General features: G+C 47.1%; 1 protein-coding gene across 1 annotated transcript; it reads left to right on the forward strand.

Annotated features, from left to right (window-relative positions):
- The first annotated feature begins 3,089 nt into the window (after positions 1 to 3,089).
- ADRB1 (adrenoceptor beta 1) lies at positions 3,090 to 4,761 on the forward strand. The gene has a single exon (XM_059661480.1). The coding sequence runs from the start codon at positions 3,229 to 3,231 to the stop codon at positions 4,621 to 4,623; it is 1,395 nt and encodes a 464-aa protein (XP_059517463.1). The 5' UTR covers positions 3,090 to 3,228; the 3' UTR covers positions 4,624 to 4,761.
- The last annotated feature ends 9,948 nt before the right edge of the window (positions 4,762 to 14,709 follow it).

Raw genomic sequence — 14,709 nt, forward strand, 5'->3', positions numbered from 1 at the left:
AGAAAACCCATGCCAAGTTCAGGTGTGAAATGATGGTAGTGGGATGGGAAAGGGAGAGGGGGGCGGGGGGCAGGAAATACTGAGGGAGAAGCCCACTAGCTCCCAAAGGTGCTGATCAGCGTTTATTGCTGGAGCTTACGGTTATTTTCTCAAATACTGTCAGGTCTGTGGGTTCCTACGGCACTGGCATCCAGGCTTCTGCTCTGAAGTGATTCATTTCAACAGCTGTAAGTGGGAATGGGGAAATGGAGGAATTGTTCATTTTGAACTTGCAACATATAATGCCTGTACAAGTGGATATATTGAACCTTTTCTTCTTGATCTTCTATCCTTATCTCAAGATAAAAAGTGTTAGCTGAAAAGTGCTTCCCTTCCCACCCCCTCGCAAAAAAAAAATGCCATGAAATGTAGGAATTTTAAAGGAGATCTGAGAACAATTTATTTGGAGAGAAATCTAATGTTAGTCACTGAAGGAAAGCCCCAAGAACCCTGAGTGCCCTTTATGCCTGCAGCCCTCTGGTGGAACTCCTATTACAATACCCTTCTGGTTTTGATTTCCATTTAATGAGTTTATTCTCCAGAAATTCAGAGAAGCTTGGCCTCTCTCTCTCTCTCTCTCTCTCTCTCTCTCTCTCTCTCTCTCTCAACGAGCGGTGGAAATTTTTCTGGAGAGATTTTCCACAGTTCAAATATCATGCCCCCACCCATGTACACAAATACATGTATACATGATGTGTACGAATACATACATATTGATACATACGCTACAGTTACTGGCACCCAGGCTTCTGCAATGAACGCCCACAAGCCAGTTCCGGCCTTATCGCTGACAGAAAACTGCAGTCCGTCCTTCTGGGGCACTTAAACTTGGCACAGGCTCTTCCAGTAACACTACTTGTCAGAAAGATGGCGCTGGATAGAATGCCTCCTCCCTGCATTCCCTACACCTCACCCCACAGCAAGGCAACATCAAATTCAACATCAAATTCCCTTGGCTATTTTGAGACTGCCCCCTTCAGGGGGGTGGAGTGGGGGAGAGAAAGAAGCCAGAAAGGAAGACAGGTTTGTGGTGACGTGGGTAACTAAGATTCTCCAAATCTTACACTGAAGGCAGGGGGCAGGCCCTGGCCCTGGCCCTCCCCTCTTTCTAGCCTGTCTCCTTTCCTTGCTCATCCTAACCTCTCCAAGTTGTCACAGTAAGCTGACAAGTCCCAGGACAGGAGTGAATAAACAAATGAACCACCCCCCACCCCCCACCCCCCTTATTAAACTCCAATGATCAAGTTTGACCCTAAGGCAAATTTACATACTTGGATTTCAGTAAGAGGAGGGGGTTAAAACTGTTTGTCTTTATGACTGAATACGCATTGCTTTTAGCCCTTGACTTGGGTGGCTGTGGAAGTTAGTCTCTCTGCCAGGTAGAATGGTCCAGTTGCTAGAAAGATGTGTGAGTGATACAGAATATTCTCACACACCCTTACATGGGTTATTTATTAGAAGCTGTTTCCTCCTAGAGGATTTAATTAAAGGTGTTTTCTTTTCAAAGCTGACCATGGAACTTACCATGGCTTAATCCGAGAGCAGGCTGTGTGTTCCTGGCAATTTATTCTGTCCTTTCGTCCCCACATATAACCCACAGGCAGCTGGGCCCAAGGCTCACGAATTTCAAACCGATTCATTTGCCAACTCAGAAACCACGGCTCTAATCTCAACTGCTATCTGCTTTTAATCCTCCTGGGTATTTACATGTTTTCTTCTCTCCTCCCTCCCAACACTAATCCTAGAGTTTTGAGAATCTGGGGACTTAGGCAAAGGAGAAAACAACCAAGAAATCTGAAATCTCACTTCATTACCTCAACCAAAAACCAACAGAGCCTTTTTGTTTGTATTGGCCCAACTCACACGATCAGATCAGGTGAATCATAAAGCACAAAATACAGGTGTCCTTACTGGCTGCGAAAAGTCCACAGTGTAATTAAGTGTGCTCTCTCTTGGTGGCGGTGTCATTTACTCTACGCTTAAACGTTTGCGCTTCCTTAAGCCCCTGTCTTTGTCGTGCAGGCACACACGGTTGCATCATACTCAGATTCGCCAGCTGGGCCTGGGGAGTGTGTGTTTTTCCTACCGGTCCTCAGCGTTAGCTGTCAGATGCGCTGCCTTCCTTGCCACATCTACCGCACTGGCACGCAAGCTCCTGGCGAGAACGGCGCCCGGAGAGCATTCCTGACAGATGCGCGGTTCGCTTTAGCCTGGCGCTCGGCTGGAAAGTTTCCTCTGACCGCGAACACCCGCTTTCTATCCCCGGAGCTGGCAGGGCGCAGGCTGACGGCCCCCGCTAGAAGGGGAAAGGGTTTTACACTCACTCAGCTAGGCTGCCCGACCTGCGGAACAATCTCTCCGCCAAACTCCTCCAACCCCCGCGCACAGGCTGTCCAGCTCTCTGGGCTTAGAGAACGCCCAGGTCCGCTCTCCGCGGAAGGGAGCGCGGGCTCGCTGGCTGGCGATCTGGGCACCGGAGGTAGACCGGGAGCCGGGGGAGCGGGGGCGCAGGAGGGAGCCAAACGCAGGAGGCAGAAGAAGCGCAGAGAGTAACGGAGCGCACAAGAGAGTGGGGGCCCCGGGAGCGGGCAGGAGCGCGGGTGAGAGCCGGACGCCGCCGCAGGGAGCTTGGGGAAACGGGACCCCGGAACCGGCGGGTGCAGAAAGGGGTGCGCTTCCAGGCACCGGCGGGCGCCCGGGAGGCGCTGGCTGGGAGATCTGCCGCGGACTCCCCAGAGCCTCTGAGCTGTGGGTGCGAGGAGGCTGCGGGGAGTTGGGGCGGGGGTGAGGGGGGGGGGGGGGACAGCGAGGGGCGTGCCTTTGCCCGGATTGGCTGCCGGCGTCTGACGCGAGGCTCCGGAGGTTGGCTTGGGGGAGTGGGAGCGGGGTGGGGTGGGTGTTGGGTGCCTGGGCTGCGGGCTCGGCGCGCTCAGAAACATGCTGAGGTCCCGGCGGCTGTTCCAGCAGCGGCAGCGGCTCCAGCAGCGGAGGCGGCGGCGGCGGCGGCGGAGACAGCGCGCAGCTCCGGCGGGGAAGGCGCCCGGCGCCCATGCCTCCGGCTCCGCGCCGCGGCTGCCCTGACCTGGCCGCGACCTCCCTCGGCCGGCCCAGCCGCCCGGACCTCTGGGGTGTTCCCCAAACACGGCCCAACCCCGCCACACCCCCCGCCCCCGGCCTCCGCAGCTCGGCATGGGCGCGGGGGTGCTCGCCCTGGGCGCCTCGGAGCCCTGCAACCTGTCATCGGCCGCGCCTCTCCCCGACGGCGCGGCCACCGCGGCGAGACTGCTGGTGCCCGCGTCGCCGCCCGCCTCGCTGCTGCCCCCGGCCAGCGAGGGCCCCGCGCCGCTGTCGCAGCAGTGGACGGCCGGCATGGGCCTGCTGATGGCGCTCATCGTGCTGCTCATCGTGGCGGGCAACGTGCTGGTGATCGTGGCCATCGCCAAGACGCCGCGGCTGCAGACGCTCACCAACCTCTTCATCATTTCCCTGGCCAGCGCCGACCTGGTCATGGGGCTGCTGGTGGTGCCCTTCGGGGCCACCCTCGTGGTGTGGGGCCGGTGGGAGTACGGCTCCTTCTTCTGCGAGCTCTGGACCTCGGTGGACGTGCTGTGCGTGACGGCCAGCATCGAGACCCTGTGCGTCATCGCCCTGGACCGCTACCTCGCCATCACCTCGCCCTTCCGCTACCAGAGCTTGCTGACCCGCGCGCGGGCGCGGGCCCTCGTGTGCACCGTGTGGGCCATCTCGGCCCTGGTGTCCTTCCTGCCCATCCTCATGCACTGGTGGCGGGCCGAGGGCGACGAGGCGCGCCGCTGCTACAACGACCCCAAGTGCTGCGACTTCGTCACGAACCGGGCCTACGCCATCGCCTCGTCCGTGGTCTCCTTCTACCTGCCCTTGTGCATCATGGCTTTCGTGTACCTGCGGGTGTTCCGCGAGGCCCAGAAGCAGGTGAAGAAGATCGACAGCTGCGAGCGCCGCTTCCTCAGCGGCCCCGCGCGGCCGGCCTCGCCCGCACCCTCCCCGGGGACCCCGCGCCCCGCCGCCCCGCCGGACCCCGAGCGCACCAGCAAGCGGCGGCCCTCGCGCCTCGTGGCCCTGCGCGAGCAGAAGGCGCTCAAGACGCTGGGCATCATCATGGGCGTGTTCACGCTCTGCTGGCTGCCCTTCTTCCTGGCCAACGTGGTGAAGGCCTTCCACGCCGACCTGGTGCCCCACGGCCTGTTCGTCTTCTTCAACTGGCTGGGCTACGCCAACTCGGCCTTCAACCCCATCATCTACTGCCGAAGCCCCGACTTCCGCAAGGCCTTCCAGCACCTGCTGTGCTGCGCGCGCCGGGCCGCCCGCGGGCGCCACGCGGCCCCCCGCGATCGCTCGCGCGCCTCGGGCTGCCTGGCGGTGGCCGGGCCCACGCCGTCGCCCGGGGCCGCCTCCGACGACGACGAGGAGGACGACGACGTCGGGGCCGCGCCGCCCGGGCGGCTGCTGGAACCCTGGGCCGGCTGCAACGGCGGGGCGGCGGCGGACAGCGACTCGAGCCTGGACGAGCCGAGCCCCGGCTGCACCTCGGAATCCAAGGTGTAGGGCCCGGCGCCGCCTCCCGCCGCCCCGCCGCCCCGCCGGGACGCGCGGGCTCTGCGCGCCGGGACGGAGCCGGTCCGGGCGCCCCTGAATGGCTTCCCGGGGGAAAGAGATGTGTGTTTACTCAAGACCTGCAGCAGGTGAACTCGAAGCCCACAAACCTCGCCTGAATCATCCAAAACAAACAGGAACGTCACGGACCGTTGCCAGAAAGGGAAGTTTGGGGAGAGGTGGGACAGCGGCTTGCTCAGGGCTCTCGGGTTCTTTCCCCTGTTTGTGCGCGCGCGTGCGATGCCTCTTTCGATAGTTTTTCCCTGGGTGTCACTTGCTGCAGGGGCCGGGCAGGGAAGGAAGAAGGGTGAGGGTATAACCTGTTTATCAACGTGGCTTCCATCCCCCTTCCCGGGACGGGGGAGGGGGGGGGAGGGGGAATGGCAGTTTGTCAAGCCGTCTTTCCATTTGCTTTCCAGAGAAATTTCAGTGTAATTCCCGAGGAATGGTTTCTCCTGCTCTGGAAGCAAAGGGAAAGGGTGGATGCAAAAAGTGCGTTTCAAAACAAAGACAGAAAAAATTGTAAGCTATTCTTGGAACACGCCTCACCTTGCTTTCCTTGTGTAGGGCAAGCCTGCTGTCCCCACGCCCTAGGTGGCCCGGCTGCGGGGTTTCTACCTCACACTGTGCACATTGCACAGCAAGCTAGAAAGACTTGTTTATATTAAACAGCTTATTTATGTATCAATATTAGTTGGAAGGACCAGGCACTGAGCCTCTATGACATGTGACTCTGTCCATTGAAGACAGAACAGAAAAAGAAAAGACAAAAAAAAAAGAGGAAATAATTCAGATTACTGCACATGTGGGTAAAAACAAACAAAAACAAAAAAAGGAGTGGTTCAAAATGCCATTTTTGCACAGTGTTAGAAATTGTAAAGTCCACAGAGGTGTTACTTGCACAAGAAGAAATTAAATATTTTTTAACGGGGTGGGAGGGCAGATCTTAAAAACTAAACTAAAATTCAAGCTCTACTTCTGTTGGCTATGATTTTATTGAGCTAATGATATATTGGAAAAATACCTTTTTATACTCTTTTATCATGGTACTGTAACTGTATCCATATTATAAATATAAATATCTTGGGGATTTTTCTATTATTTTTTTATGTCCAAGTGCCCACGTGAATCTGCTGGTAAAATTGAGCACTTTCTGTATAAACTCTATTTCCTCTGTGTGTTTTACCAAGTATTTATACGCTGGTGCAACTAACTACTGTGTGAGGAATTGGTCCATGTGCAATAAATACCAATGAAGCACAATGATGGTTATGTGCCGTGTGTCTGTGAGGGGTCCGTGACCAGGGAAAAGACAGTTTGTTTTGTGCAAAATATAGGTTTTTCCAGGGAGCTCTTTTAATAGCTTTTCATGACTCGGTAACATAATAGAATGCCTCTAAACCAAAAAAGGCACGTACCTACAGAGACCTGCAGACTCGCCCTCAATTTCCACAACCGCTTGAAGGTACGCTAGACTACTTGTAGTATTTTCAAGAGCCCATGGCTGCACCTGATTTAAGAAGTAACATTTGGGACTGTGTGTCTTCTAAAGTGATGGAGCCAGGTAACTCAGCTGCAACTTGGCACCGAACGGCAGGAAAGAAGACTAACTCATTGAACAAGCTGCCTGCTTGGAATCGGGTAAGTGGCCTCCGTGACTTCTTGTTTCCCATGAGAGAATCCCACAGCCCGCAGATGGTCGGTGTGCGCACATTTCTCCAGTGGCTGTTCAGAGTGAAACATGTTCTGGTGGTCAAGCAAAAATGTGTATACAAGAGCTTTGAAGTAAATATTGTTCTCTGTCGTGTGATTAAAGAGACCACACGTTCTGGGTGGGCCGGTCCCAGGTAGAAGCAAATGGGAAGTTTTAAAACTTCCTAGCAGCATGATGACAGCCAATGGAGGGGATCGTTTTCATGAAATTAGTTCCTAAGGAAAGTAGAGTGAAATCTGTACCCTGGGAGGAATGCGACGTTCTCCAGAATAAGTTGGTTTGAGGATGTATGCTTTGTATTTTTTAAACCAGCGCTTCATTTCAGGATGGTGCAGTAAAGAAAGCAAAGTGAAGAGTAGAACTTTGGGGCCGGTCCTGAGCTTTAACTGTTCTCCGCTAAGGAAAGTGGGTTCTGATTGTCCCTTTCTGCAGGGGGGATAGTCTAAAGACCAGGAGACAGCCTTCTGAGAAGGGTCTGTGATGTGGGTGATTAGAGAGCAGCAGAAGGCTGCATGAACAGTAGCCATTTCAATACAAGCTGCTATATGTTTAACTCCTTCCTCCAGAAAAGAAAGGGGGGGGGGGGAGTGGAGAAGGGCAAAACTTCTTTAAGAAGACAAAGATAAATACTTAAAGAAACTTATTTTGGAGGATGCAGAATCAATTTCAGGATGAAATCTCACTCTTTCCCCCCAGGTACTAAATGCGGTCATATCTACCCTCCCTTCCCCCACCACGAGTATGTAAGATGCCTTTTGCTAGGGGTTTTGTTGCGCTTTATTTTAAATTATACCGCACAATTAATAGATTAAATGTCTAGAGTTTCATCTGAAGAATACTGAAGTACCAGGTTAAAGCTTCACTTTCTCCATTTCCTTATTATCTACTTACTTTGCATAGATTGTCCTTACATTGAAATAAAAAGACATTTTCCCAGCCCAAAACATACATCAGACCTCAGGTCTTAAAATGATGAAAAGCCCCTTAAACTTTAAACAACAAACAAATCTATATATATAACTTTATCTAGTAGACAGCTCTGAGCTCTTTCGTAAATGACAAGAAACCACGATAACCTGGGGACCAGTTTACATTTATTTGTGGAAAATAGAAAAAGATTTTTGTGTGATTCCTGAGTTCTCTCACTAAGGAATTGAGAGGATTCAAAAACATACTGTGCCAGTGATTTCCAGCCACCCATGCAGACTACTTTTTGCTGTTTTTTAAAGAAGACAGACGCTGGTTTATAGTAGGGATGTGGGGAGCTGGGCTGCCCATCCCAATCGCTAAAGCAGTGGGAGCAAGAAAGTGCCAATCCTATTTAATCTGGTGAAATAATGCACAGCAGAAGTGACAGGTGGAGGGCAATGAATAGGCAGAAAATCCACCTTAGCCCATGGGTTTGTGTATAAGAAAGTGACGACGGTATTAACACTAAAATTAAAACAGTGAACTTCAATATGATCAAGGTTCATTGAATGGCTGCCTTGGAAATGATGTTTCCTTTGCACCCTACAAAGCTCTCTAACGGGTAACAAGGTTAGTCCAGCATCTATAAATTCTCCCTCCAAGGTAGAAATGTATAATTGGTAACACAGACAGCTTCTTCCCTTGGTGAACTTGCCTTCATAGAACTTTGCAAATAGAGTTTATTTTTTCAGTCCAAGCTTTCTTTGGAACTGGAATTATTAATAACTTCTAAGTGGCTATTGTGAAAGCTTTCCCTGTCAAGCACATTTTCCTAGCTTATTTTAATTTTGCATTTTGTTGAATGTGCCGACTTCCTCTGGCAACATGTAATATTGCCAGGCGGAAATTCTGCACCCGAAGTCTCAGGATGATATTAACATTTCAGTTTTTTTAGCAAGAGCTTCTAACCGAGGGTCTAAAGGAAAAGTATTCTATTCACTTTTGCTGCCATTTGAGAAAGGCTTAATATATATGTTTTTTTTTTTTTTTAAACAAAGCTGAACCCATTCGTTTTTTGGAAGGGAAAAATAAATAAAAACCTTAGCAGAAATTCAAATTAAACACATTGGCACAGATCATTTAGTTTTATTTGTACGTTTCTGGCATAATGTGCTGAGAAATACTAATTCTTTTGACTCCCTGCCAATTTGCTACTAATCAAAATGGAGAAGATATGCACTGTTTGGATTATACCTAAAAATAGTTGTGCTCCAGTCACATCAGCAAATGGAATTAAATTAATCTCTCTTTCTTCCCCTTCACACACACCCTCCACATTAAACTTCCATCCAGAATATTGCTCGAGCATCCCCTAATTTGTGATTCAGTATGTCCCAATTTGCATTGCTACATTGCGATGATTTTTAAGCACACTCCCTGGAACTGCTTTCTGAAAAATACCCCTCTCCTGAAATTCCCTTTTACCCTGCTCTCATTTAAAAAGTCTCTACTAACTAGCCCTTATCATGTCATCAAAGAGGTAGTAATACCATAAATAAATACTCTGTAGGTTAATTTTCCTCATCAATAGTCTTTTTTTACCTCCCTTTCAACAGAGGAGGGAGTTTCTGAATCAATAAGATTTGGTCACTTGATGGAGAGTGACTAGATTCCCAAGTCCAGTTGCTTTAATAACAGACTGGGACAACAGCAGCCCCCAAAGAGAAGCTTATAAGATCTTTGCAGTAATGTCAGCATCACCCAAGAAAGCATTGGAGGTAACTGTCTACCTCCGTTAAGCCTTGGCCTTCACTTGACTGTTGGGCAAAGGTCTCTCTGAACATCTTTGTACCTTCTGTATCTGAAACCAGTTCTTTTGTGTGATATATTTATTTATATATTTTATTTTACTGATTTCAGAGAGAGAACCATTGATTGGCTGCCTCCTGCATTCCCCATACTGGGGATGGAGCCTGTAACCCTGGCATGTGCCCCGACCAGGAATGAACCGTGACCTCCTGGTTCAGAGGTCGGTGCTCAACCACAGAGCCACACTGTGGGGCCTGAAACCAGTTCTTGGCTTGGACCCACCATGCTCACTAGCTCTGCCCTTGAGCACTTCTTCAGTTCTTGAGTGAACTAGAAAACACCCAGAAAAATGTCTGTTGTCTTCATAGCAGCATTAATTTCTCATGAGCGGTTTCCTAAAGCTCTGATTTTCAACAACTCCCAGAGCTTACAATTCTTTCTTTCCTCTCTCCACATTCCCTTGCTCAGAGCTGTTAATTAGCAGGATCTCGCTGCTTCCTTCCTATTTATCACACGAAATTTACCTAGCATGCATTTTAAATGTCTTACTTTTGGATTTCTTCCTGAAAATTTCAATATTGCTCATAATTATGAGTAGGAAAAAAAAATTTAACTCTTGTTTGTACTTTTCCTGTAAAAGGTTTTTCACATTGAATTTAATACTTGGGGTGCGGGGCTACCTTAACAGGCTTTATTTTTGTTTCTCTTCATTTTTCAGTTCTTAACTGCATGACCTTGTCAGTCTTTCAGCATCCTGGTTGCAAAGATAACATTAGCAGTTCCACCTTTAATTACATGTAAATTCATTTTCCTAGTCATTATTAGGCTGATTTGTGGGAATTATGGGTAAAACTCTAGGAGAGCAGAAAACTCGTGCAAGCAGATGGCCCAAAGACAGACAGCTCTAAATGTGTTTGCCACTGTGTCCAATGACCTTGGGAAAATCAGTTGGTTTCCCTGCTTTTCAGATTCACTTCCCACAATGCTGGACCAGTAGCCTTTGCAAATCCCTTTGAGATGCTCTGAACGAAGGAGTTTATTGCTTTGCAAAGTCTATCATTTGGAGTATTTCCTCCTTACCTTTTTGCCCCTTTCCTAGCAACTCCACCCACCAAAATCCCTGTTGTTGTTTTTTAAGTTAAAAGAACCCAAGATAGCTATATATATATATATATATATATATATATATATATATATATATATATATATATATATATATATATATATATATAATACTCCATGCATCCAAACAAACAGTCCTCTTTTAGTCCATTTAAAATTCCACAGAAACCACAGCTGAATAAATAAAATAACCTTCTTCCCCAACATCGGATTAAAAGACCTGTTTGCTATGTGCTAAGCAAAAGTGCTTGTTTAATGATTCTTGACCCACAGCCACTTTGAAGTAAGTCCATTTAGAAAGTTACACAACTCTACAATTTTGCATTGATTGTGAATGCTAAAAGCAACTATCTAGCTTGTTCTCTTTTTCTTGGAATAGCATTTCAGAGATGAAAAGTGCTGAGGGCGGTGGGAGCTGGTATTTTTTGCTTACCTCTCTTTTGTAGCTTGCAGGGTATTGGGTTTCTCTGTTCCCAACTTAATAAACAGTGGCAAATCTGCAGGAACTTTCCTGAGGTAAAGTATCTGTTATGTTAACTACTGGAACTCACCTGCAGTGATGAGGTCCTTACTTTAAAAATGCTTTTCAACGGTGAACGCTAATAGATGTTCCAATGACATTTTCTACACTCCAGGGATTTTTATAAAGCCATTAAAGTTTATATTTTAGTGTTCCTTGTGCTTAAATGACTCTGTGATCAATTCTGAAATAATGTGGGTTTTGTTTGTGTGTGTTTTTTTTTCTTAAAATAGGCATTCCTGAGTAAGACCAAATCACTCAGAAAAACTCCAGAATCTTTAGCCTGGCAAGGCTCTTGATACGTCTAGTAAACAATACCCCTATCCTCAAGCAAGGCTATATACCTAGATCAGCGATTTTCAACCTTTATCATCTCATGGCACACATAAGCTAATTACTAAAATTCTGCAGCACACCAAAAAAACACATTTTTTGCCAATTTTGCAAAAAAATAAAAAGTATTATTTTGCTTCATTCACACCAAATGGCTATTGTTGTGTTGGCTGTTGCCATTTTTTTATTTGACCATTTAGGGAAAAGGAGTCAGTGCCCCTAACTAAATAGTCAGGAATTATATGTTTTAAAAATTCTTGTGACACAACGGTAGGCCTCTTTGGGCACAGCAGTTGAAAATCGCTGACCTAGATCCATGCAGACCGCAGAGAATGACGAGATTCAATATGAGATTTAAAGACCTTGTCTGCCATTGACTTGGCCATCCTATCAGCAAATGTTTCCTTTACTGCTAACCCAAGTTCCTCTTGTTGTTTTGACTTGTTGAGGTTAAACAAATGGCCAGATATTTCTCCAGAAAAATGGGTTTATTGGGGAACAACAAAGAATTGCAATTGGGGACATGTGGTCTAAACCCCAGTGAAGTCCAAAGACACAATGGAGAGGATTGCTCCTTTACGGCCTTGGGAAGAGATGTTGCAAACAAAGAGTCCATCGGAGGAAACTGAAACTTGGAAGTATAGTGACTTTTCGTTGGCTGAGTTACGGCAGTCTCCCATTGGCTGAACTATTCCTGGGCAAGGAGCAATCCTTCCCCTTGCTGAGGTAGTTAAGCAGTGTCACTCCCTGTGAGAGGTGCAAGGTGCATCCCTGCCGGTTGGGGTCAGTGGTATGTGTTGAGAGTTCTCTTCTAGCCTCCTGACTCCATTTTAAATGAGGTTTCTGTTTATTAATTTTTACAGACTCACGATTGATCTCAGTGGAATTTGAAAACTGATTATTGATAGGTTGCTCTGTATAAAAACCCTTCTAATGATACATATGAAAAACAGTGACCCCTCCCCCCCTCAGCTTTGTATGCACTGATTGCATTTACTCTTATAAACAACTTCAAATCCTTTCATTCTTTCTCTTGTTCAAATGGGAATCATCCCAGTTACAGGAATTCCTCCTCCGTGGAGACTAGGGCAAAACACAGCACAGTCCAGAGGCAAGTGTGGCTCTTGGCCTGGTGGCATCAACATGTCACCCTTCCTGGAACTGTGCTAATTCTTTTCAATATCTCCGGAGCCACAAAACTCTGAAGATATGAAAAAACATTGTACAGAGTGACCAAGGGTAGCATGAAGATTAGTAAGTCCTTAAAGTACTGCAGAAAGCACCCTTGCAAGTACAGGGCAACACGAGCACTATACATTCCTTTTCAAACCAGGCACCAATAGAACTCCCTCCCCAAAGGACAGATGTTTGCAACTCTCCTCAAGGCTTTTGAGTATTCATATTACCTATATGGACAAAAAATAATTTTTTTTCACATTAGATGTGCTCAGAAGACACTGGAGAGCTTAACTGTTTGGAGGGTCCCTGTGATTAGTCTTCAAGTTGTGGTTCATGGCTCAACTGTTCTGCAAAGATGGACAGTACTCTGTACTGAGTGAGTGTCGCATGGGAGACAGCCAGCCTATGACTCTGAGCCTGTCCCCAAGGCACTCACACTCTGGCTGGGAGATCACACATCCACACGTGAAAAGTGACAAGGAACGAGACAGGTGTGGTTGAGTGCCAAACACGTGGGCCAAAAGCAAGGGCTCCAGGCCAGTGCTATCCGATAGAAGTACAATGCAGAGCTATGTATTTCATCTGACATTTTCTAGTAGTCACATTTTTTTTCAGTTAAAATAGAAACAGGTGAAATCAGTGTTATCCTTTCACCGTGTAATTGATATAAAACATTACCTAAGAGATTCTTCACTTTATTTTTTTTTTCATATAGTAAATCTTTGAAATCTGGTCTAGATCTTACACCTAGAGCCCATCTCAATTGGGACTGGCTACATTTCAAGTGATCAGTAGCCACTAGCCGTATGGGTACCGTGTGGACATCTCAGCTCTAGAGTTCAGAGGATGGAGTGGACGGTGGAGTGGCATAATCTGAAGCTTGATGACATTGTGGATTTCGGATAAAATGGCATGAAAGGTGGTGTCATGAGAAGTGTTGAGAGGGAGAAAACTGCATGAACAAAAACATAGAGATGAATTTTTAGACAATAAATAGCCCATTACCAACAGTTCATGTTGATAGAGTAATTAGAAGATGAAATTGGAAAAGTAGTTTGGGGACAGATCTGAAGGTTCATGCCAAAGTGTTGAACTCTAACCTTTCAAAAAGCATGGAGATTTAGGAGCAGGAGTGTCATGATACAAATGGTGTTTTAGAAAGATCAACCTGGCATCAGAAAGCATGGTGGGTGGATGTAACATCTTAATCTTCAAAATAATCCTGAGTTAAGTAAATTCAGTAATCGCATTTTACAAATCAAAAAACTAAGATTTACATAATCTCCTACAATAGATAGGAGCTCATTATTAAATGGGCTTCCTGGTTTGTGTAGCTCAAACTCAGGAGCTGACCCAGAGAAATGCGTCTTCACCAAGCAGGTGTCTGAGCTCGCAAGGCTGAGGGCCTGGTAAAAGCCCGAAGGCCATGCCCCCTACGGAGGGAAGGCAGAGGAACTCGGGTAATTTGTTCAAGGCAACAGGTGAGCAGTCTTGATCAAGGCTGCCTGACTCTTAGGTCCATCCCTTATTCATGCTACTTGTCTGTTCCCCACCAGTCCAGAAGTTCCTTTAGGACAAAGGCTTTATCTTCTTTTACCTTTGACTCTCCAATGCCCAACACATTGCCTGGCACAAGGTATGCCCTCTGAATAGTCATTGACTGCATTTTAGAGTCAGAGAACCAAGTCATGTGGCTTTGGCAATAGAGCAAGTGATGACAGGCCAAACTAGAGCAGATCACTGCAAGAAGAGGGGATGTGATCCTCCATTTTCCTTGAATTCCAGAGTTTTACTACCAGACATAAAGAATAATTTCTTGCCCTGGCCGGCTTGCTCAGTGGTTGGAGTGTCAGCCCGCACACTGAAGGGTCATGGGCACGATTCCTGGTGAAGGGCTTGTACTCAGGTTGCAGGTTCCATTCCTGGCCCAGTCCTGGCACATGCAGGAGGCAACCAGTTGATGTGTCTCTCTCACATCGATGTTTCTCTCTCTCTCTCCTCCGCACCTCCCTTCCACTCTCTCTAAAAATCAATAGAAAAAAATATCTTCGGGTAAGGATTAAGAAAAAAAAAAAAAGAAAGGTGCCTAAATCTCAAATTGCAGAGTATATGGGGCAACTTCTGCTAATGTAAAAGGAACAAAAGGATTGTTTCCCAAATATTCCTAATGAGTTAATATCTAGAAATGGCACATAGATTGCTGGAATGATGTGTGTGCAATATAAATTAAATGAGAATGAAGGTGATATACGCTGTATGAAAATGTACATTATTATTCTGTTAAAATAGGCATTTCACTAAAATCATTAAATAACAACCACATATCCTTAGCTCTGGGTTCAGTTGTCAACATGTAAAACGCCTGATTTACTTATCATTTATTGCATTCTGTCCCAAATGAAATTCTCTCTTTTCTAACTCCGAAATCTATAGCCATTTTTCTTAAGGGAGT

Source organism: Myotis daubentonii, chromosome 13 (assembly GCF_963259705.1).
Source record: "Myotis daubentonii chromosome 13, mMyoDau2.1, whole genome shotgun sequence".
NCBI classification, from domain to species: Eukaryota; Metazoa; Chordata; class Mammalia; order Chiroptera; family Vespertilionidae; genus Myotis; species Myotis daubentonii.